Source organism: Musca vetustissima, unplaced genomic scaffold (assembly GCF_032173495.1).
Source record: "Musca vetustissima isolate MV318-11 ecotype Yass unplaced genomic scaffold, APGP_CSIRO_Mvet_v1 utg23234, whole genome shotgun sequence".
Taxonomy (NCBI): domain Eukaryota; kingdom Metazoa; phylum Arthropoda; class Insecta; order Diptera; family Muscidae; genus Musca; species Musca vetustissima.
Genome location: NW_026873816.1, coordinates 25,806 through 52,252, shown reverse-complemented (window position 1 = coordinate 52,252; position 26,447 = coordinate 25,806). Strand labels below are relative to the sequence as shown.

At 33.1% G+C, this 26,447-nt stretch overlaps 1 protein-coding gene across 3 annotated transcripts in view; it reads left to right on the top strand.

Annotated features, from left to right (window-relative positions):
* LOC133328342 (uncharacterized) overlaps positions 1–19,981 on the top strand; it is a 38,937-nt gene extending 18,956 nt beyond the window's left edge. The window contains exons 5-10 of one of the 3 annotated variants that reach the window (XM_061536931.1): positions 12,692–12,778; positions 14,215–14,408; positions 14,538–14,766; positions 16,535–16,972; positions 17,038–17,236; positions 19,785–19,981. In XM_061536931.1, the coding sequence (XP_061392915.1) occupies positions 12,692–12,778; positions 14,215–14,408; positions 14,538–14,766; positions 16,535–16,972; positions 17,038–17,236; positions 19,785–19,952 (1,315 nt within the window). In that variant the 3' untranslated portion in view covers positions 19,953–19,981. Of the gene's footprint in view, positions 1–12,676; positions 12,779–14,214; positions 14,409–14,537; positions 14,767–15,137; positions 15,364–16,534; positions 16,973–17,037; positions 17,237–19,784 lie in introns of all 3 variants that reach the window. The other 2 variants (XM_061536923.1, XM_061536915.1) reach the window with 2 other exon arrangements.
* The last annotated feature ends 6,466 nt before the right edge of the window (positions 19,982–26,447 follow it).

Here is a 26,447-nt window from a genome sequence, read left to right as displayed (position 1 = left end):
ATTGGGTATTTCGAGTTCTTGGATGGTGAAAAAGTATTTTTTTATTCTCATTTGGTGGAAAATCTCCCTACCAAAACTATTACTACCGACTAAAGTTTCGTTGCAGCCTATGGAACTCCACAGCATGATGAAGGGTCCGGCCGAAATTCACGTTTTAATTGTTGCTAAGTGAATGGCTGGTTTACTTTAGCCTGTCCTAAGTGAGTGCCATCTATCGTTGCCTAGAAAGAAATGTCCTCATGCCTATTTTGGTGTTATCCTTATCCGGCCGAAATTCACGACGTTTGAACTATTGATAATTAGATTATTGGTCTGATGTAGCCTGCCATCTATCGTCGCCTAGAAACAACATCTCCTTGAATATACTGCAGTGCCAACCACTGTTCTTGCTTTAATGAGTGTTGCCATTTGACTCCAGGTGGCGCTACCTCATGCCATTCCTATTTTGTGTTATCCTCACTTGCTGCTGTTGATTATAGAATGTCAGGAGGCATCTGGAGGAAGATGTAATCCACTTTTTACATTTCATTTCGAAAACACATTCTTGGATTTTTGCTGTCGTTGGGATTCTTGATTTAATATCTACTGTCATTCTTATTATGTATTATGTCGAGGGTCTTCGGATGCATTTCATATTCGAAAGTGCCTTTGAAAGATTTTTTGCTCCTCCTGAAGGATTTGAACACGGGACGAAGGTTTATAATATATCTGTAAGCAAACGTTAATAAATTAAGCATTAATAATCTTTACTTATTTTACTGCTATTCCTCTTGATGCTTTAGGGAAGCCTAATCCCTGAAGCATCGGCATTTTACTTGCATAGTTGAAGTTTTTTTATCTTTCCAAGTAAGGTTATTTTGTCTTGGGTATTGGTGCATCTCCAGATGTTTCTTGCACGACCTTGATTTGCGAACCAGTCTCTCCAGGTCTTTCAGTTCTTGTGAGAGAAGGCAGACATCCTACGCATAAATCATGTCCACGAGTTTCCGTGAGAGCCTCTATGTTATGCCTCTTCTCTGAGAGCAGACCTCATTTCACCCAGTAAAATTGTGAAATGTAGGGGTTGACTGAAGACATCCTTGCTTTACTCCCTCGTCGGTGAGAAACAATTTGCTTATGTTCCCGTTGTGAAGAACTGAGAGTTCTGCGTTCTCGTACATCGTTCATATTTTTGAATTATTTTCCTAAGTGCACTCTCTTTGCTCAATGCTACCCATTTGGCAGTTCGTCTGATGATCTCGAAAGTTTTCTTGAAGTTAAGAGCTGGAGGAAAATTAAAACACAGTTTGAAACATTTTTCCTTAAGAACTACTTAAACTAATCTAACTTAGCCTAACCATAGATACACAACAGCTATCAGTTCTCACCTTGCACATGAAGGGATGTTTTTTGCGGTGCATTTCTCCGAAGTCGATATGATATGAGGTCGAAGTAATTTAGATCCAGCTTTCAGTTTTTGATTATAAAGATTCCGCTCCTCTTTTTACACGTTTAATTTTGTTCATGCTGATAATGTTATACCGTATATTCAGCATATCTTCCATTGAGTCGCTATTGAACAGCGGCGTTTCTGACGTTACTAATTTCATTGAAATATTCTCTTCATCTTTGAATTTAATCATCATTGTTTGCTAGTAGCCTGGGATTACGATCTCTTATTGCTTGACTCCTGCTTATATTTGTGAGACTATCTATAGTTCGGTATAGTTTTCTCATATTGTTCTGACTAGCTGATCTTCCTCCTTTATAGCTTTCTGCGCTTGTATTTGATGTTGTTGGTGCTCAGCTGCAACATGAGTTCCCCTCTTTGAGAAATTAGGTTCCAAATGTTCTGTGACTACGTCTATTTCTTTCGCAAAATGATGATATATTCCCATGTACGGTTACTGTTTATTGGTATATTTTCGCATAGTACCGTGGCTAGGGTAAATCTGGCTGTGTTCTTCTTGAACTTTTAAAGGCGTAATAATTTTCACCTAGATGGTCTTGTATTTCTTCTTGGACATTTCAATTTGTTCTTGAGTTCATCTATGGTAAGCTCTGTCAGCTACTCTTTGGTTTCAGACGTCTGATAGAAAGAGCTTTTCCATTTTCTACTAACGCATATGTGATATATTGCCACTCGGTGATGTCCACGTGTATTTTTGAATATCCTTGTGCGGGAAGATGATTGTTCAGCTATCTGACTGTCTTAGTGATGGGACAGCCATCTATCGTTGCCTAGAAACAGAACCTCCTTAATTACTGTAAAGTGGTCGAAGTCCTTGCTATATTTAGTGTTCGTCATTATGATATTTTCCTGTCGCAAGATCATCGCTTTTATTCCAAACCATTTCGTTTATAGATAAGAATTCAATTACATACTATGTCATTTGCTGTTCCAGCTGTACAAGCATCGATGATCCATGCTACTGTAGGTTGTCCTAGTTGATGGGCGCTGCCATCTATCATTGCCTAGCCCGAACGATTTCTTAAATATTTGCAATGATTGGTGTCTTTGGCTATTTATTTATTTAGTGTTACCTTTTTCCTCTGGATGGCGTTATATGCTGTCATTCTTATTTATGCAATTTGTTGGCGATGAGATTGCTTATTAGAGCTTCTGTACAGTTTCCTCTGGAGGGGGATGTATCCTATTCCGTGTGTCAAAGGTCAAGCCATAAAATCAGTTCTTATCCCAGCTAAGTAGATCATTGACTGATCATCGACTGTAGGTTGTCTTAGGTGATGGGCGCTGCCATCTATCATTACCTAGACCGAACGACTTCTGAATTATTTGTAATGGTTGGTGTCTTTATTTAGTGTCGCCTTTTTCCTCTGGATGGCGTTATATCCTGTCATTCTTGTTTATCCAACCCTCATTTGTTGATGTTAAGATTGCTTATTATAATGCCAGGCGCTTCAATATAATTTCCTCTGAAGGGGATGTAAGCTTCTTTTTTCGAAAATCACTTAAATGAATTTTTTCATCCTCTGCTGGGATTAGAACCCGGTACCCATTGGCTTGTAGTCTGACACGAACTGAAAATAATCAACATTTTCTTAAAAATTTAATGTTATTAATTCGATATTTCATTTATATGCAATATTTTTATTATGGTTCCAAAGTGTGTTAGAAATTACATGTTAAAATCCCAATTTTTTGTTATTAGGGACATAGAAATAAATATAATTTAGCATGAGCATGATATTTCTCTTATCAAGCAATATTTTAAGCCATATGCATGTCATTTCTCTATTTAAAAAAATAAAATATTCAATACAAATATTTGAAAATCAGTCAGTGAGAACCTGTTTTAATTAAATGAATATTTTTTTAGATTTTTAATATTTATATTTTTCTTATAAAATATTTTTAAAGCATAACTTTATATATAACTTTATTTATATAATTTTTTCTCTCTTTTTTATATACTTTTTTAATAATATATATAAACCTAAAAATGGTTCTTCGTCGATGAAAAAAAAATTTAATCCAATACCAACAAAAAATTTCCCATTATCACAATCATCACAATATGTTTCCCCAAATTTTCTTATTCTTCGAAAATTTTTTCCTCTGTCTGTGTGTTTTTTCTCTTAATCTCCCGCTCTCTCACTCTCTTTTTTTAACTCCCTTTTTTACTGACCCTTGTTTTAAAAAATTCTGGACATTTGTTTCACTTTTTCTTCTTGGTCCTTCTACCATCACTTATATTAGCCATCACCATAGGTCCCATTATCACCATTATGTAGATGATATTGTAGAACAACAAAATCCACAACTACAACAACAACAACCACCACCAATTAATTATAATAGTCATAGAAATAATCAAGCCAATCGCGATCACGATGATGATGTTGAAGAACAAATCATTTTTAATATTGGCAAAATTCATACAAAAACTAGAAATAATTTAAATAATAATAATAAAAACAACCAACAAAATATTAATCAATATGCACAACAACAACAAGAGTTACACCACAAATCACCATTACAACAACAACAACTGTTACCCGTACAATCCGTTACTGAGACTCTTGTACTACCATTTAAGGCTAATAAGACTGAAAGATATTTACTAACTGTATTAACGGATAATGTGGATTTCTCCAACAGATCCAATGCAAGAAAATTACAACAACAAGAACAACTACAACAACATCAAGAATTACAACAACCACAACAGCAACCAAATCATGAACCCGAACAAGACCTACAAAAGTCACAATTAATACAAAAACCACCACACCATCACAATAGACATGTAGCCAAACAACAACAACCAAGTACCACAAGTACAACAACCACGACCACCACAAGAACCACAACAACAACCAAACCCACCACTACCCTACCCTATAGATCCTCTACCACCCACATAATTTCCTCTAGCTCAGCTCGAGCTTTAGAAAAAATCCCCTACCAAGATTCCTCTCAGGCTCCCTTACGGGAACGCCATCCCACCTCCACCCATAGCCTACAAGATGTGGAAACTGTCTATGGTGAAAGTCAAAATGTCCAGGTGCAAAGTGCTGAACCACCAACCAGCTATGCCAACAACAACAATAATGTCCCAAGGGGGGGTAAACCGAATTTAGTTAGGTCACAAAATGATAAGGTTGCAGCGGACAATGAATTTCGGGCAAAAAGTTATGAGGTTTATGGCGGAGGTGGCATAAAATCGAATGAATTCGGGGACTCCAATAAGAAACACATAAAAAGTTACATTATTTCGGACTTAACCCCACAAAGTTTTAAACTCAAACCCACCGAAAATCTAAAAGAAACAGCCGCCAAGCGGGGAAATTCCGCCTCAGATGCGGCCTTTGAAACATTAAATGGTGCTAGTTCTTCGACAACAACAACCACGATAAGATATCCCGCCGCTGCTGTTACCTATAACAATGTACCCGAACCCAAACCCTTTGAGTATAAATTACAAACTGGCCAGAATGGGTTTACCCTAAGGGCCCAGCATATCGAGTTTCCCGTAGAGACAAATAAACCGATTTTTGAAAGAATGCCGGTGACTCAGTATTTTACAACGCCCTCGAGTAGGTTGCACTCACATGAGTCCTCAAGTAGCACCTCAACCACCACCACTACCAGTACAACTACCACTTCAAGGCCCCTTATTACCACCATAGAGAGCTTAAAGCCCGCTCAGGAAGTTATTTCCGATGAACCTTTTTATGATGACGTCATAGAGCCCACAACTTATGTTCCGCCGATGCGTACCTGGCGTAATGGCAGACCTACCATACAAAGTACAACAACCACCACGACAAGTGTGGCCCCCACAAGCCCATATAGGCAACCATTTTATGACTACACCTATCGAGGTCAAACGGAGTCCAGTAAATTACAATCGGTGGCTAAGGAATATTTACCCAGGTCAACAAGTACTACAACTAGTACCAGCACCACCACAACAACAACAACAACTAGCACCACACCAAAGCCCACAACCACTACCACCATCACGACAACAACGCCAACTACCACCAGTAGCATCACCTCAAGCTCCACCACCTCACCCTGGGCAGTGCAGACATATACCGCCCGGGCCTCCACATTTAAGGATAGCCTACAGAAGACCACCTCCCCCACAAATCTGCGTTATGTCTCCCCCTATAAAAGCCTGGAGGTGATATTACAAAAAGATGAAAAATCCGCCTATGCCAATGGCAGAACCACAGCCAAGCCTAAATATCAGACGGTCAACTCCACACCACATCCATTTTTACAAACCACTGCCAAGCCTTTGAGAAGCTATTTCCTCATTACCTCACCTCCGAGAAATCTCAATGAGACCCTGTTTGCCACAATTGCATCGAATACGAAAAATTTCAGTGTAAGTGATGCGGTAATTGGTTCATTGCCAGGGCAAGGCTTTCGCAAGCCACAAGTGGTGACAACAACCACGACATCTTTGCCCCCAACCTCTACCACAACAACTGTGGGAAGTTCCACGGCCACCATATCGACGATAATTACCACCTCGGGATTAAAATTGAACTCGGATAAGCCAAGATCTCGTGGTAGATCACGCTATACTTTGGCCACAGGGAGCAGTAACATCTTGGAGAACGATGAGCAACCCACAACATATTCGCCGCGTAATCGCTACCGACCAAATGAGGTCGAAGTGACAACCCTCTCACCAGCTGGCCGTAGAAAGGTGCAAAGGGCACGGATTTCGGCTGTGAAAAACTTAAGAAATTCCGAATCGCGGGATAAATATCAAGTGCTAAAACAAAATGAGCAAAGGCAAGACGCTCAGACACCACGGGCTGAGGCCTTGGTGGCCCATCGCCCTCTGGCGGACAATAATAATAGCATAGACAACAACAAATCTGACACAGACACCAGGTCAGAAGATGCAACCGTGGAAATTACCGATCGTCCCTTGAAATATTATTATTCGAATAAATATCGACAACAATCGGGTGCCCACAACTTGGCGGATGGTTTGGAAAATGCCGGATACATATCCACCTCTACCACAGCGGCGGGAAAAAATCAGCTGCATAAAAATTCTCCCGTCTTGGAACAGCTGAAATTATTCCTAATCGGTGACAGTGAGGAGGAGAATAGTGAAAGTGCCTCACCACAATTTGTCAATGATGATTTCAAGCAACCGGAAATCAAGGCCGCCGTGGAGGAAATCAAACAATTATATGCCACAGGGCAAAGACAGACAACGACAAGTATACCTAGAACAGCAGCGACATCGACGACTACGACATCTTCCACGACGACGACAACGACCACAACTCCCAAGACAACAACCCCGACCACAACCACCACTAGCACCACAACAACAACATTAAGACCTACAACCACAGCCAGACCCACAACCATAGCTTCTTCTTCTTCTTACAGCAGTAGTTTAGGCCCTCACACACACTATAGCAGTAGTAGTAGTAGCAGTACTACAAATTTATATACCACCCCCTCTAGTCCCAGCACTTTGAATACTACAACTACTACAACAACACTCCACTCGAATTCCTACTCCTATTTCCCGATTAGGTATACAACACCCAGCACCACACCGTTTGGTCCGAGTTCTGGCAGCAGTAGTAGCGGTAGCCGTGTCACAACGCCTAAATATTTTGGCAAATATTCAAACCCCCTAGCCTCTACTTCTACTTCCACCGCCATCAGTTCCACAACCACAACTCTCAAGACCCCTCCATCCCCTCCCAGCTACAAAAAATACGGTACCACACCAACTGCTATATCAACTACCACCACCAATACCATCACCAACACCAACTACAATCAGGTTAAAACAGCAACGGTCGCCGGCTCGGGAGCCCCTGCCGCCATATCACCACCTGCTAGAGTATCCCGAGTAAATAGTGCTCTCAAATCATCCATTGCTGCAGCAGCTGGCACTGCCATAACTTCTTCTTCCTCCTCCTCTTCTTCTGCTGCTGCCGCTGGCCCGCAGAATGCTAACAATGCCGCTAACGGTGGTCTGGCGTCGTCGTCGAGAAATAAATTCTCATTGGGTTCGGCGGTTAAATGTTCCGATACCACGTCCAATGCCAAATGCAACGAAATTCCCTCGAGGTATTTGTCTAATGAATGCAAGAACAACCACAAAACCATACTCTATATTTTTTTGCTCTCACCTTTTTTTATTATTTTTTCAAATTTTCTCTTTCTTTCTTTTGCAAAGTAAACAAAAATCTCAAAATTGATTTTTAACGTAAATCATAGCTAAAAAAAATTCACCGGCTTCTTTAAAAAAACCAAACAACAACAAATTTGCAAATTAAAAAACAATTCTTGCACTCTTATTAAGTACTCTCTCTATTTTTTTGTTATAAGTATTTTTTTATTGTTGGACCCATTTTTACTAAAAAATCAAATTACGGCCTAACAGCCTTACAAATTTACCCATTGCAAATTTTCTTTAACCAGAAAAAAATATTTTGGAATTTATATGGCCCCCTTTTTTATATATTTTTTTTAGCAATTTGTTTTTTTTTCTAATACAATTTTTCACATTGTACGCTCAATTAATTAATTTTGTTTTTGAAAAAAAAAATAAGAAAATCACATTTTTTATAGAAATTGTTACAGGTGGTGGTAAAATTTTAGAATTTGAGTTGTGTTACGTTTTTACGTTTGTTTTTTGGGTTTTCGTTAATTTTTAGAATTTTTTTAACGCACCAATTTTTAGTAAAACAAAAAATATTCACCTTGAAAGTGAGAACCGAAAAGCTCATTTAGCACTATAATATTTTTTTGAAAAACAAATTCGAAATAAAAGCTTCATTTGTTTTGTATGCACCTTAGTTTTTTTGTTGCCTTAACGAAATCGCATTTATAATAAAAATTACCGATTTTATTTCCTCATTTAGAATATAGGATATGCATCTCAATTCAAATTGAACTGACGTCATTACAAAATGAATTACAAATGCGTAGATCACATCACCCTATGGATATCATCATTTTTTTCCACAAAATTAAAAAAAATCACGTCGCTCCTAACCTCAAAAATCACATCGCTCCTAACTATGATGTCATATCTGAATATTAAAGTTTATTGTATGCTCTCAAGTTCATAAAAACGATGTTTTAGGCAAACGTTCATTAAATATATTCGATTGTTCATAACATTCATGAATTTTTCCTAAAATTTATGAACAAAATAGCTAATCCACGATTTTTAATGATAGGTTTTAAAATATCAAATTGTTCTAAAAATAAAGAAACTATCCCTAAAACAAGACTAGTTCCCAAATATATGCTCTATTGTTAGTATTTTGTTCCTAAATAGTTATGAAACTTTTCCTAATGTTCTTGCCTATCTACAGCTATGCTTTCTTCAATTTTTCAGTTTGCAATTAAATGAAGACTTGCCTTGGGCAACAAATATTTAAGGATTTCTTCTTCAGTTCCTTCATTACATCATGCTGATCATCCGATTTAAATGGAATAAAACTGAATAACTGCTTTCTGTGGTACCGGAAGTCTAAACTCCATACTTAAAAGTCCGCATTCTATACAATTAGATGAACAAGTTTAAATATTGGAGTACCTATTCTAGGCTAAGAATTATTTTTGTAATGTTAATTTTGTCCTTCGGGAAGGATACGGACCAGCGAACTATGGACCTAGAGCCTAAATCAAAATACATCTATTCTTCAGTGGATTTTTTTTAGTTCCCTCATCCGTGGGTACCTCCAACACAATTTTCTTTTTTTCTGTTAACTCGTCATTTTGGTCCTTCGAGTCGGATAATAAACCAACGATCTTTGGATGTACAATCCAAATCAAATGACATTTTTGCCCAATCTTCATTTGATATTTTCTTGATCTGGCACATAATTTCTGCATCGCCAAGCGGTAAGACTTTTTCTTGTCCTCGATTTTCTCATTCAGATTAAGCCTTGAAACTGGTTTAATCTGATTCTTAATTCTCCATTCTTTATTTTTCATATGCAAATCAAATTCCCTGCAAAATGAGGTTGTTATGGTCGCACCAAATATTGTTATGGTCGCACCAAATATTAGTATATGCTGAAGATCCGATATAAATCAGCTTTCCATAATTTGGCTTTAATGCTTCCAAATTGAAATTCAATTCCGCCTTCAACATCATTTATGAACATGCGTTTTAATTTGAAGAACATATTTTCTATTTTTTAAAATCTATATATCTGATTTCTCTGGAGACAAATGCCTGAGGTCCATATACTACATATTTATTACGGGGATATTTCGTGAAATATTGAACAGGTTTGAAAATTAAAAAAGAATCTAAAACCCACAACTGCAACTCTTCAATGTACTTAGATGCTAAGGTCTGCTGTGCCTGTCCTAGCTGATTGGTCTGCCATCTATCGTTGCATAGAAACAACGCCTCCTCGAATCTTGCACAATGGTTGCGATCCCTGCCAATTTAGTGTTACTATTTTCCACTGGATGGCACTCTATCCTTTTATTCTTGCTTTATAGTACGTTTACATTGTACCGGATTTAGCTAACCCAGTGGATTTCAATTGTCAATTCCATTGTCTATTTGTCAAATAAATCCTCATAAAGTAGTTTAAATCTGAAAAAGTTCTAATGTAAATGCCGTTTGATTTAGTCTTGTTATTTTCCTCCAGGTGGTGCTATGTGCTGCCATTCCTATTTTATATTATTTTCATGAGCTGATGTTAATATCGAGGTTGAATGTAAGAATAATTTTTCAAATATTCTAAAACGATATTTAGAAATCTTTCCTTCTTCGTTGGAATTCGTTTTTATAGTCAGGCTTACTATTCACTGCACTACACCACACGCACGGGCATAACCTTGCCTGCAGGTTTGATAGTTAACAAAATAATATAAAACCCAAACTACAGCTCTTCAAAATACTTTGATGCTAAGGTCTGTTGTGTCTCCCCTTAGCTGATGGCTACTGACCTCTATCGTTGCATAGAAACAACGGTTTCTTGAATTTTATGCTGTGGTTGCGATCCCTGCTTATTTAGTGTTGCTATTTTCCTCTGGGCGGCGCTATTTCCATCCATTCTTACTAAATCAGACTTCATGTTGTGTAAAAAGAGGGAGAAGTTCCGCTGTTGCTGAGTCGATTGAAAATCTTAACCGCATTTTCTGCAAAATTGAGCAAATGAACGATTTGTTGTTGCTGATGCCGATGTAGGTTATAGGAATATCGGGAGGCTTCGAATGCATTTCATCTGCTTTTAACAAATATTAGAAATTTAACTTAGAAATTTTCAAATGCTTGTTGTTTGTTTTATAAGGTTATATTATTAGAACAAACAGTTTAATGATACAAGTATTGTGTGAGTTTAGGCTAGAGCGTCAGATTAGTTTCAGTAGTTCTTAAGGAAAAATGTTTTACAATAAAATCAAAATTGATTGTCTATATTCGTGCTGTGACATTAATTCGTATTTTGTGAAGGCATCTATTTAATAGCTCCGATAGTTGTTTTTTAAAAAAAAACTTTTTTAGAAAATTCTAGTTCATATTGATTCAATCGTCCATTTAAATCATTCGTTCACTAACTGAATAAACTGTCGTAAATCAATGAACTGGAACAAAATGAATGGCCTAGTTCCATTTGCGGAGCAAACCGAAAAAGATAGAACCGCTTCAGAAAATTCATTTCATTATTCTGTATTGAATAATAATTTAGAGTTGTATTTTTGTTATTTTTTATAATTCATAATTCCCATCTCTGATAGAAGTTCCATATCAAATGAAATCATTACCGTTTAGAATTTCAAATTTCCGTAAATGTCATCATTTGTCATTCATATGTAGTTTCATATAATTCACAATAACTCATTCAAAATGTAATATCAGGATTTAAATTTTACCACACTGTCAGTCACATAAAATACTACACATTTTACAAAATTAATAATTGAATTGCGTACACTGAGAAAAATTGTTAGAAAACAATAAAGTTAAACTCAGAATAACCCTCTAATTGTCAAAAACAAACAGATTTGGGACGTTCCGAAACGATCTAGTTCGAGAGAACTATTCCGTAAAATTTTTTCTCTAGTCGTTTCTTTGTCCTTTCGTTTACCTTAGTTCCTTTTTATGCAATTGTTCAGCCAGATCACTCATTCATTCACTGAATTAATTAAAGTAAAAAAATGAACGATTAATCAAAAAGGAACTATGGAACTAGTTCGAACTAGATCGAAACGCTTCAGGATTGCCCTACTCTACAAACAAATTAACCCCAACGACGTTCTTGCCTTGTAATTATTCGTCAGACCCATGGCACAATGATTAGGTAGTCCATTTAGCGCAGCTGATGTTCGATTAACTGTTATGCGATAACTGTTGCGTTATTTCTACTTGAATTCAATGTGCAGTGTTGCCAACCATGTGAAATATTATAAGCAAAAAATTTGAAAGGTGGACGAGACAAAAACAAAGGTTTTTGTTTTGATACATATTTTTTAGATTTCTTATATTTTTTAATTTTTTTCAGGTTTAATTTTTATAGAAAAGACAAAACGATACTTGAAAACTTAAAAATCATGCAATGAAATTAAATACAAGACGTACACATAAAATACACTTCGAGAAATCAGTTGTTGAAAACATACAGTCAGTCATTGAAAATACTACTCTAAACAAAACTTTTTGGTTCTCACTGTAAAAAATAAATGTACATTTTGTAATTCTTCTTTATTTTGAGTTCTGTTGGGGATTTCTTGTAGAAAAAAAAATACTTTGAATATTTTGTAAATTTCAAAATTATTTTTCTATTTTTTCAGCTTGAGAAATAAAATTTAGAGGTGATGGTTTTTTGTAACTAACATTGTATAAATTGGTGTAAATTTGTTTATTAATTCTATTTTTGTTTTATAAAATATCTATAGCCTTCATAAAGTGTCATTTTGTTTTTTTTTTATTGTCTGCTTTAATAATTAAATTTTATTATTTTTTTTATAAATTTATTATAAAATATTTATTTATAATAATTTTTAACACTGCCTGTTTTTTTCTAATCGCTTCCTTTTGTTTTTTCTCTCTTAATCTCATTTTTTTCTCTATATTTTATCCCTGATTTTTATGCTGCTACTATTTTTGTCTAACATCTAAAAAAATCTACTAAATTTCCAACAACAACTATTTGCAAAAAAAAAAAACAAAATTTATTTTTAATTGAAAAAATAAATAATCAGACTTAATTCGAATAGTAACAGGAATCGTGGTAGCTCAACAAGTTACAATCAAGGAGATGTTGCATCGGCACCGGTGACCAGCAATCGTGGAACGCATCCACCGTAAGTATAATAAAAAAAAAAAACAAAAATAAGTAATAGAAAAAATTAAGAAAAATTCTGTAGAAAAAAATAAAAAATACCTCGGAGAATTGAGGTCGATTTTTTTCTATAGAAAAATAACTCATAAAACTAAGAGTTGCGGGTTTTTTCTAGAGCAAAAAATTGACTGAATGAGGAACTGAGACCTTCAGAAATTTCTATTAAAAAAATTGCCTCAGTGAGGAACTGATGTCTTCAGAAAACTGAGAGTTGCGGATTTCTAGAGCAAAAAATTGACTGAGTGAGGAAATGAGATCTTCAGCATTTTCTATAAAAAAAAAAATCCTCAGTAAAGAACTGATGTCTTCCGAGTTTTTCTGTTGAAAAAATGTCTCTGTGAGGCACTGAGGTCTTCCGAATTTTTTCTCAGTGTGGAACTGAGGCCTTCCAATTTCTTTCTCAGTGTGGAACTGAGGCATTCCAAATTTGTTCTACTGAAAAAATGTCTCAGTGAGGAACTAAGGTCTTCCGATTTTTTTCTATAGAAAAAATAATTCGATTTGTTTATTCTTTAGAAAAAAATCTTATATCAATTCTCTGGGGTATTTTTATTTTTGGCTATAAAAAAAATCCAAGGTATTTTTCTAAAGAAAAAATCCGACCTAATTTCTCAGAGTTATTTTTTGCTATAGGCAAAAATGAGGTATTTTTTGCTTAAAAACAAAAATCCGACCTCAATTTCCATAGGTATTTTTGCTATAGAAAAAAATACGTCCTCAGTCCTCTTTTTTTGGCTATAGAAAAAATCAGACTCTAGTTCTCCGTGATATTTTTTCTGGAGAAAAAATCCGACCTTAAATCTCAGAGGTATTTTTTGCTCAAAAACAAAAATCTGACCTCAGTTCTCTCTTCCCTGAGGTATTTTTTGCTACAGAAAGAAAATCCAACCTCAGTTCCGAAATGTATTTTTTGCTTGAAAATAAAAATCCGACCTCAATTTTCATAGGTATTTTTACTTTAAAAAAAATACGTCCTGGCTATAGAAAAAATCCGACCTCTGTTTTTGAGGTATTTTTTACAAAAGAAAAAAATCCGACCTCCGTTCTCCGAGGTATTTTTTCTAAAGAAGAAATCCGACCTCAGCTTTCTGAGGTATTTTTTTGCTATAGAAAAAAAGCCGACCTCTGTTGCCTGAGGTATTTTTGCTATAAAAAATCCGACCTCAGTTCTTTGAGGATTTTTTTTCTAAAAAAAATCAGACCTCAATTCTCAGAGGCATTTTTTGCTTGAAAACAAAAATCCGACCTCTGTTTTCTGAAGCATTTTTTTATAGAAAGAAATCCCACCTCATTTTTTTATGTATTTTTTTAAGGAAAAAATCCGATCTAAATTTTCTCAAACATTTCTTCTATAGAAAATAGAAAGATTCTAATATCTGTTCCTTTATTTTCCTTTAGCCGCACCCGTCCCACCTTGAAACCTTCTGGAACAATTGTCAGCAAGGCCCAAGAGTTCATTGATATCTACAAGAATCCTCCATCTCGACCCGAGCCCTTGTATCCCCAACCCACTCCCGACAAGACAGCTGCCAAATGCCGCAAGGATGTTTGCCTCTTGCCCGATTGTTATTGTGGTGGTAAAGATATACCCGGTAAGTAGATAAATTTCTAAAATTATTTTTTCGAAAAAAAAATTTAAAATTTTCAAAAAAATTAAATATTTTTAAATTAAAAAAAATAAAAATTATAAAAAATAAATTCTCCACAAATATAAAAATTAGGAGACTTAAATGTTGAAGAAGTTCCACAAATAGTTCTGATCACCTTCGATGATGCCATTAGCATGCTAAACATAGAACTCTATGAGGAGCTTTTCAATAATGAGACGCGTAAAAATCCCAATGGTTGTCCCATTCGGGCGACATTTTATGTGTCGCATGAATGGACCGATTATGGTATGGTCCAGGATTTGTATGCTGATGGCCATGAAATGGCTTCACATACTGTGTCGTAAGTTTTACCATCTGAGATTTAGAGGTTTTGGATGATGAATCTGAAAAAAACGCCTTCATCATGTGATCATGTCTCTCATGCCGACTCCCCTTATTTGTGTTTTTGGGTTCTTTGCAATATATATTTTTTTAATATAAATATTTTTATGTTCCGCTTCTTTTTGCTTTATTTTAATTTGTTTTCGAATTTTTTACTTTATTTTCATGTGCCCTTTCATTCAAAATTTTATAAACAAAATCAATGCTGTTTTCAATTTAAACCATTAAAAAAAACATTTACCATTATTCATCATTGCCCACCCCTTCGACTCTATTGTACAAAAATATCCCCACCTGGCCCCCACCCTCGAACCTTGACTGAAAAAATAGGTGATCTACCTGTGGAAAGTGTCCCCCAAATTGTATTGATTACCTTCGATGATTCCGTTAATGATCTGAACAAACAATTGTATATTGACCTATTCGAAAAGGGCCGTGTTAATCCCAACGGTTGTCCCATCACGGCCACTTTCTATGTCTCTCACGAATGGACCGATTACAGTCAAGTTCAAAATTTGTATGCCGATGGCCATGAAATGGCTTCGCATACGGTCTCGTAAGTATTTTTTTGTCATTCCAAATCGTAGTGAGAAGTAATAACAACAACACCACTGTAGTTAGAAACAACAACAACAGAGAGCACGAAGTATGTAGACATAACAAACACCAACAAAATACAACAACAAATTACAAAAATAATAAAACGTAGAAAAAAATCCTACATCAGTTCCACCTGAGGTATTTTTTTCTATAGAAAATATCCGACCTCAGTTCCACCTGAGGTATTTTTTCTGTAGAAAAAAATCGACCTCTGTTCCAGCTGACGTATTTTTTCTATAGAAAAAAATCCCAGTTCAGTTTCAGCTGACGTATTTTTTTCTATAGAAAAAAATTCGACTTCAGTTCCAGCAGAGAGTTCTCTGAGTCATTTTTTTCTATAGAAAAAAATCCGACATCAGTTCTCTGAGCGATTTTTTTCTATAAAAAAAAATCCGACCTCAGTTCCGTGAGCTATTTTTTTATAGAAAAAAATCCGACCTCAGTTCTCTGAGGTTATTTTTTTCTATAGAAAAAAATCCGACCTCAGTTCTCTGAGGTTATTTCTTTCTATAGAAAAAAATCCGACCTCAGTTTTCTGAGCGATTTTTTTCTATAGAAAAAAATCCGACCTCAGTTCTCTGAGCGATTTTTTTCTATAGAAAAAAATCCGACCTCAGTTCTCTGAGCAATTTTTTTCTATAGAAAAAAATCCGACCTCAGTTTTCAGAGGTGATTTTTTTTCTATAGAAAAAAAATCCGACCTCAGTTTTCAGAGGTGATTTTTTTTCTGTAGAAAAAATCCGTCCTCAGTTTTCTGTAGAAAAAATCCGAACTCAGTTACAGCTGATGTATTTTTTTCTATAGAAAAAAATCGGACCTCAGTTGACCTCTAATCCGAAATCGACAAAATAAAACTATGTCTCCGACACCCTTAGTAAAGAATCTATACCCTAACCCCTATAAAACTGTAAAATAATATTAGAAAAATACCTCGAACACACCTCTACAACCCCACACACACTGTATATAACACACACACTCCTTTGCACCCTACAAAAAAACTCCAGCGCACATTTCACAAAATAATTGCATAATTTAAACTAACCCGTAACACCGATAAACCCCTTATGAAGACCACCCATATTAATTCCGAACTTTTTTGTACCCAAAAAAAAAAAAAACAACAGTCACAGTTTTGGTGAACAATTCTCCCAAAAGAAATGGACCCGTGAAGTAGCTGGCCAGCGTGAAATACTCGCCGCATATGGTGGTGTCAAACTGTCCGATGTTCGTGGTATGCGTGCTCCCTTCTTGTCCGTTGGTGGCAATAAGATGTTCAAAATGTTATACGATTCGAATTTCACCTACGATTCATCGATGCCTGTCTATGAAAATCGTCCACCATCTTGGCCCTACACTTTGGATTATAAGATTTTCCACGATTGTATGATTCCACCTTGCCCCACAAAGAGTTACCCCGGAGTGTGGCAAGTGCCTATGGTAATGTGGCAAGATTTGAATGGTGGACGTTGTTCGATGGGTGACGCCTGCTCCAATCCATCTGATGCTGAGGGTGTAACCAAAATGATCATGAAGAATTTCGATAGACATTACACAACCAACAGGTGAGTGATAAGGACCCTGTGAGGATTTCGGAATGGAAATAATAACTATTTTATTTTATTTGCAGAGCTCCCTTCGGTCTCTTCTATCATGCTGCCTGGTTCACACAGCCTCATCATAAAGAAGGTTTCATCAAATTCTTGGATACGATTAATGCCATGCCTGATGTATGGATTGTTACCAACTGGCAGGCACTGCAATGGGTCAGAGATCCCACCCCATTGTCGAGAATTAATTCATTCCAGCCATTCCAATGTGATTATTCGGTGAGTTTTTATATAGCTATACGATATTAAAGAAATCGTATTAGACCTCCACGTCTTATTGGATATTAAAAAATATTCTTATTGGACCTTTATAAAAAATATTCTTATTACACCATTAAAACTTTTTCTATTATAACTACACGCCTTATTGGACTTAAAAAAATATTCCTATTAGATCTTTAAAAATATTTCTAACTAGATCTTTAAACATGTTTCTTATTAGACCATTAAAAATATTATACTTCTTACGCCTTATTGGTCATTTAACAAATATTCTTATTGGACCTAAAAAATGTTCTTATTCTTATTATTCAAAATATTCTTGAAATACTTTAAAAAAAAATTATACATCATTCTTTAATAAATCCACGCCTTATTAAAATTTTCAAAAAAATCTTATAAGACCTTTACAAAATATTCTTTATAAACCCACGCCTAATTGGATATTTCAAAAAATTTCTATTAGACTTTATAAAATATTTTTTAATAAATCTTATTAGGAGTTTAGAAAATATTCTTATTAGAATTTTTTTTAAATATTCTGTAACAAATCCACACCTAATTGGATATTTCAAAAAATTCCTATTAGACTTTAAAAGATATTCTTTCTTCTTCTTCTTTATAAATCCACACCTAATTGGATATTTCAACAAATTCCTATTAGACTTTAAAACATATTCTTTAATAAATCTTATTAAAATTTTAGAATATATTCTTTAATAAATCTTATTAGAATTGTAGAAAATATTCCTTAATAAATCCCCGCCTAATTGGACATTTCAAAAAATTCCTATTAGACTTTAAAAAATATTCTTTAATAAATCTTATTAGAATTTTAGAAAATATTCTTTAATAAATCTTATTCGAATTTTAGAAAATATTCTTTAATAAATCTTATTCGAATTTTAGAAAACATTTTTTAAAAAATCCACGCCTAATTTGATTTGTATAAATATTCTCATTGGTCCTTTAAAAAATATTCTCTTTGGAATTTTAAAAATATTTTTATTTTCCCTTGAAAAATATTTAAATCTACGCCTATTTGGACTTTTAAAAATAATTTTATTGAACCTTTAAAAACTGTACTTTAATAAATCTACGTCCAAATTTGACTTTTAAAAATATTCTTATTGGATCATTAAAAAATATATTAGACAATTGAACATATTCTTTTCAGACCTTTAAAATGTATTCTTTAATAATTGTACACATAATTTGGTTTTAAAAACTATTCTTATTGGGCCTTTTAAAAAATCTTCCTTTTAAAAATGTTCTTATTAGGCATATATAGAAAATATTCTCCGTTTAAAAAAATATTCTTTAATAAAAATGAAAGACTTCCTTTTAAAAATGTTCTTATTGGGCCTTTATAGAAAATATTCTCCGTCAAAAAAACATGCTTTAATGAATCTACGCCTAATTGGATTTTGAAAAATACTCTTATTGGGTATTTAAAAACAAATCTTCCTTTTGAAAATGTTCTTATTGGGCCTTAATAGAAAATATTCTCTATTTGAAAAATATTCTTAAATAAATCCACCCTTATTGGACAATTTAAAATATTCTTATTATACTTTAAATATATTCTTTAACAAATCTGCGCCTAATTTGATTTTGAAAAAAATCTTCCTTTTAAAAATGTTCTTATTGGGCCTTAATAGAAAATATAATTCGTTTAAAAAATATTCTTTAATAAATCCACGCCTTATTGGACAATTGAAAATATTATTATTAGACTTTAAAAATATTCTTTAATAAATCCACGCCTTATTGGAAATTGAAAATATTTTTATTAGACTTTAACAATATTCTTTAATAAATCCACGCCTCAGTTGGCCCTTGAAAAATATTCTTTAATAAATCCACCCCACAGTTGGCCCTTGAAAAATATTCTTTAATAAATCCACGCCTCAGTTGGCCCTTCAAAAATATTCTTTAATAAATCCACGCCTCAGTTGGCCCATGAACAATATTCTTTAATAAATCCACGCCTCAGTTGGCCCTTGAAAAATATTCTTTAATAAATCCACGCCTCAGTTGGCCCACTAAAAAATATTCTTATAAGACTTTAAAAAATATTCTTTAATAAATCCTCGCCTTATTGAACCATTAAAAATATCCTTATAAGACTTTAAAAAATATTCTTTAATAAATCAAGACTAATTGGGCATGGTAATATTTTCTTACAAGACTTAAAAAAAAATCAACACTAATTGGACCTGAAAACATATTCTTTATTAACCCACGCCTTATTTTTCACTCCCAATTGGATAGCAAAAATATTCTTATTAGACCTTTTAAAGATATTTAAAAAAAATCCACCCCTTATTGAGACTATACAAATATTCTAATTAGGCCGTTACAATATTCTTATCAGAACTTATATAGACTTTTATATAATATTCTTATTAACCATAATTTATTAGACCTCTGTTGGTCCTTGAAAAAGTATTCATTATTAAATATCCGCCCATTTCGGCCCATACAAATCCAACCCCTTTTTTAAATCAATTTCTAATTTCCTTTGTTTTCCTTTGCTCTCTTTCAGGATCGTCCCAAGCGTTGTAATAACCCCAAAGTCTGCAATCTCTGGCACAAATCTGGTGTACGTTACATGAAGACATGTCAGCCATGTCCTGACATTTATCCATGGACTGGTAAAACTGGCATAAGATCGTCGCGCATTGACAACGATATTGAAGATTCGACAGCGTAATTTTTTTGTCATAAATTTTGCTAGGATTAACAAAATCGATACAAAACACAACCTTCAAAATTAACAACAACAAAAGGCACAAACAACAACAGCAATCAAGGACGAAATTAAAATAACAAAACATATTCACTCGTTTTCGCACGAAGCAAATCAACAACAACAACATTACACCATGCCCCCCTTTTCATCAACAACACATTGATGCATCCTTATAAATAATACTCTCATGCCCTCCACACTCCAAACAACAAAATTCCACTTGGCTCCTTTATTCATTAAACAAAAAAAATAATTAATATATAAGAAAAAAAACCCAACAACAACAAAAGAACTTTAGTTAAGAAATTTTTCGTTAGTAAAATTTTCATTGTAACTAAAAAGAAATTGTTTAAGTGATTTTATTGGCATAATTTTGAAAAAGAAATTCATTACTTAATTTTTAAAAATATTTTTTGTTTGTTAATTTAATTTATTATTATGTTTTTTGTTTCTTTGTTTTTTGGAATTATATAGAAAAAAGAAAAATATTTTAATTCGGTCGAAAAAAAAATTGTATATGAAAATTAAAAATTATTTATTCAAAATTTTTTGTTATATTTTTTAAATAGTAATAATTTTTACAAATAAAACAAAAAACAACAACAACAAACATCATAAAAAAACCTGTAGCATGTAAAATATATATATTTTTTTAGTTTTAAAAACAAATTCAAATAACTAATTTTTGTTTTGTGTGTGTTTCTTTAACCCATTTTGAGCTTAAAGAAATCAACAAAATGGACAAAACAAAATATGGCCACATTTAAGCGCAATATTAGTATTAAAATAAAATCAATTTAAATACAATATTTTTTTTTAAATTTGTTTTTAAACATTTACACATATACACGCATACACATACACCCACATCTACTCACCATTTAATTAGCAACAAATAAATATTAGACAAAATTCAAAAAGCAAATTCATATTCCTAAAAACAAAAACGTTGTAAAATATTGAATTTAATTGTATTCTAATTATATTTTGAGTGTATTATAATTATGTGTATTATTAAGGAAAATTTTAAATGATAATAATGATATAAAAATGATTTAAAATAAATAAAAACATAAAATAATTATTGTAGTGTATTATTAAGTTGTCATAAAAACATAGTATAACATATGTGATAAAACACTATAAGAGAAAAACAATAACAAATTTGTTGGATATAACTAGAAATTAAACAGCAACTAATAATCTTGATATATCTAGAAGAATATTGTTACCAAATTCCCTGTCCATCCTTTCCAATACCATAAACCTCTTGGGCATACCATTTTCTATTGATCCTAGAAAGAAATTCAATTTATTATACCGTTTGGAGATTTTTTACAAATATCCCGGGGTGAAAATGGTTACTTAATAAAAAACTTAAGGTTTGAGGTTTTGAGATTACGATAAAAATAAAAAAATCGGAAAAATCCATCTATATATGGGTTGTAGCTCCGATTTTGGTAGGCCTCATAAATGAGTAACCACAATTTTTCGATATTTTGTGAATTTAGGCCACGTTTTCCCAACGGAATCGACTATAGTGGCGTGCTAAATCTTACCAACTTAAAATTAGAATGGCATAGCCCTCGTATAAAATTCCCGATCGATTTTAGGTATTTATAATGTCCAACTAATGACAGAGGGTATAAAAAATTCGTTTAGGCCAAATTTACCGATATTTTCATTATAAAATGTCTCTCATCGTTTCCGACAATTAGGAGTCGATTTATAAATACCCGCCTGTGCACTATAACTCTCAGAGGGGGTAACCGATTTCATCCAAACTTTGCAGTTCGTATTATTATTATTTTTTTTTTTCAAATTGAAACCAAATTCAAATATGGGATATATCAATCCGCTCCTCCTGCACCTACCATACAAAATGGTCAAAATGTTGCTGAAAATTTGTTTTGAACCAAACTTTTCACAACCTATATTTTGACCAAGCCTGTGTATTGTTGAAATACATATCGGTTCATCCCTCTCACATTTTTAATTTTTATAAATCCAATATTAAGCAAATGGAATGTCCGATTTGATCCACATCGTAATAGTTCTAACAAACCTAGTCCGAAGATGGAACACATCGGTCCACTCCTTCAGGTACCTCCGAAATGTACTTCCTATTCGGTTCTACTCGCCTTTTACCTACAAATGATAAACAACACAAAATTATTTCAGAATGCCAGCTCTATCGGTTCACTCAAAATTCAAATTGTACTAAATTTAGTACCAATTTTATGCGTACTAATAAGTACGAATTTCTTAAAAAACTTCTTATTTCGCAATTTCAGGGGCTCACCCAAATCCAAATTGTAACAAATTTAGTACCTTTTAGTTCACATTAGTATAAATGTTCTAAACATCCGTCATATCCCATTCTTACACTCCAACATAATCCTAATTCCAAATTTAAGAATTCCAGATCTAATTAATTCCAAATGTCACTATTCCAGCCCTATCGGTTCACCCAAAATGTAAGTTGTACCAAATTTAGTACAATTCAGTACACATAAGTACGAATTCACAAAACTACCTACATGCCTCAATTCTACACTCCAACAGTAATCTTAATTTCAAATTGTTACTATTCAAACTCTAAATGCAAATTGTATCAAATTTAGTACCAAATTTAAGGATTCTACCTCTATCGGTTTACCTACATCCAAATTTAGTACACATAAGAACAAATTTCCATTACTACCTGCATACCTCAATTCTACAATGCATTAGTAACCTTATATCTATATTTCCAAAATTTAATGTGTATCAAATATATTACTGTTTAGTACTTTTCGTATAAATAAGTAAAACATTTCCAAAACTGCCTACATATTCCAATCCTACACATCAACAGTAATGTTAATTTAACATTTCAGGATATCAGCTCTATTCGATGCTTCAAATTCAAATTGCACCAAATTTAGTACCGTTTAGTACTTTTCGTATACATGAGTACACACTTCCAAAACCACCTCCTTATATTGACCCTACTTCTCAACGTTGATTTACATTACAAATTTCAAGTTTTAACTGTACGAAATTGTAGCAAATTTAGTACATTTGAGTACTACAAAACTGTACTAATCATATATCCAAATTTCAGTGTTCCCGCTCTATAGGTTCACCTAACCAAAATTGTACCAAATACAATACAATTTAGTACATTTTCCAAAAATGCCTACATATCCCAATCCTATACTCCGACAATAATGTTAATTTCACATTTCAATTCAAATTACACGAAATTTAGTACTGTTTAGAACTTTCCGTATACTTAAGTACATTATTCAATAACCACCTCCTTATGTCGATCCTACTTCTCAACATTGATTTGCATTACAAATTTCTAGTTTTTAGCTCCATCCGTACAAAATAGTACCAAATTTAGTACATTTGAGTACCTTCCGCATAATTTTCCTAATCCGCTAATTTCTGCACACTTCGAAAAAAACTGTAGTAATCTGATAACAAAATTTCAGTGTTCCAGTGTCCCTAAATACAAATTGTACCATTTGGTACTTTTCGTACAAATTTCGAAAACTACCTATATATATCCCCATCCTAATGTTAAATACAAATTTCAGATTTTTGAGCGGTCATATAAAGGTACCCCCAAAATGTCGGTTCTTTGAGGGTTTTGACAGCGTTTTTCAACCGAATTCGCTGTAATTTAGCATATTGTGTTCTTATTGGATACTAAATCTCCGCACTAAACATTATCAACAACGGTCCTCTTTTTTGGGTAGCCTCCATATAAATTGACCCCCAACATTTGCGGATCTTAAGGATTTTGGACAAGTTTTTCAATCTATTGCCTACAATTTGACGTGTTCGATTCTTATTGGGTACCAAAGTTTTCCGCCAAAAGTTATCAATATTGGTCCTATTTTTCGGGTAGCTCCCATATAACGGTACCGCCGAATATCTGTATTTTGAGGTTTTTGAGCGCGTTTTAAACCGAATTTGCTGTAATTTGGTACTTTCGGTTCTTATTGTGTACTAAATCTCTACACTAAAAAATATAAATATAAGTCCCCCTTATAACGGCACCCACAAATTTTCGGTATTTTTAGGGTTTTTAGCACGTTTTCAATCGATGTAATTTGGTATCGTCGGTTGTTATAGGGTACTAAATCTCTACACTAAAAAATTATAAATATTGGTCCATTTTTTTGGTAGTCCATATGGGCGTATTCCACCGTTTTTAGGGGGAAATTTTCAGATCATACCCTATAAAATATGGAATTCAAAGACGACGTATCCATCTGTACCTTCGGAGGATATCGAGATAAATAACTCGAAACGGATGATAATGAAATATATCAGGCCTCACTTAGGCCCAGCACCCATATAATAATACCTACCGATTTTCGGTATTTTTAATATTTAGTTTGAAGAAAGGTATTGTGTTACAAAACTAAAATATTAGTTTAGAAATTGAGTCATATCGGTCTTATAATGATAACCGCAACTATTCCCTAATTCCTCAACGACGTAATCTTGCCTTGTGTAACTTTCCCCTCTAAATTTCAGTATTTTGAGGATTTTATACACCCTACCATGCGTTATCGGTCCACGTTTTGGGGTTTAAGATTTTAGGAAAAATCCCCATTAAAAATCGTTGAAATTTGTATTTGATGTACATTATGGTTAACAAAAATCGATTGGTAGAATTATCGTTATAGGTCCACTTTTTGATATATTCCCTATATTTTCATTTCAAGTAACTGCCATTCCTATGGTGGAGGGTACCCAAAGTTCGGTCGATCCGAACTTAACGTTTTTCTCTCGTTTGTTTTCATGTAGATTTTCAAAACATTTTTTGGGTTGATGTTATTAACTTTTTCTCCCAGAACTATTAATATATATATATATATTTCTTTCGATATTTTTCATTATAAATTCGAAACAATTTACCATTTTTTTGAGTCACAACCCTTTATTTATTTTTTGTTTCCGAGGTGAAAATTTCGAAACCAGTTGACAATTTTGTGAGAACATATATTTCCAAATAATTTTAGCTGAATCAACATTCTCTCTTAAAAAAATTTCCATAATAAATTTGATAGAAAACCTTTGTAAAAATGGAAAGTGTTACTCGAATTTATCCCTTCTGACCGACTTAGAAGTATTCCAAAATATTACTGGAACCCAATGTGTTTCAATAATTTCATAATTGCATTAGAAGGTATAACATTGTTTTCCCCCATCCTCTACAGGCATGAAACATAGAACTGAAGGTCACTACAATATTCACAACATTGTGATTAATAGGAAATTTATAAGGAAAAGCTGAAAATAAATTGGATAGGATAAAAATAGAAAAGTAATAAAAATATAATAATAACAAAATAGCTAGAAAAGTTGTAGGGAAATTATTAATTCGAAAACTCATTAGGAAAAACAAGTATCCGAAATATAGATTATGGAGAAAGTTTTAAAACTGTTAATAGATTCAGATATTAATTCTAAAATATATATTGTTATCTGGAAGTAATTATTCATTCCTAAAAATCATGGGAATTGAATTAATATAAAATATTCGATATATTTTTCACTCCTGATTGACCATATATTTTCGATATATTTTTCACTCCTGATTGACCACAGAACTTTATGATCACACACCTTTGTCCCATGTGATTTTTTTATTCCCCTTTTCTTCAAATTAATTACGCAATTTTGTTATTATATTTGTTTTCTTAAAACCCTGGGAAAATTTTTATATAGTAAAAAAATCTCAAATACAAATGTTTGTATTGTAATACTTGAAGCATAATACCATTATTAGAATTTCTAAGGGACCTCCCTATTTTTAAACTTTTTTACCTAATATGCCTTTTTTCCAATTCTAATTTTGAAAATTTTATTTTGTAATTGCTAAACCTTGAAATGAATAAAATAATTCCATTGAATAAATATATATGTATACACATATTTTAAAATAATAGTAATCAAAACCTAAAGCCCTTTTATAGATTGACATAACAAAACAAAAGTATTATTAATATTTTTCGGAAAAAATATAACAATTTTACAATTAGAAATTAGTTTAATTAATAAATAAATATAGTTTAATATAAATACACACACATACATTGCAATTACTATTATTAATTTAAAATTTCCAACATTGGTTAAATAGAGTATTAATATATAGTCCAAAAAAATGATTTTTTGGCTGTTAATTAATATAATTTTAGGTTAAATTTAATTAACATTACAATACTTTTATAATTGTTTTGAAGAAAAGGAAAACACTTATGAAACGAGTGAATAGAGTTTTACACATACAAATTTGTTTTTGTGCTTAGAAAAAAAAACTAGAAGAAAAAAATATGGATCCGATTTTAATTAATAATAATGCACGTTGTCTTAGAAAATACTCTAATGGAATTTTTAAGAAAAAATAAATAAATTATAAAAAAATGATTAAAAAAACAATTTGTTTTA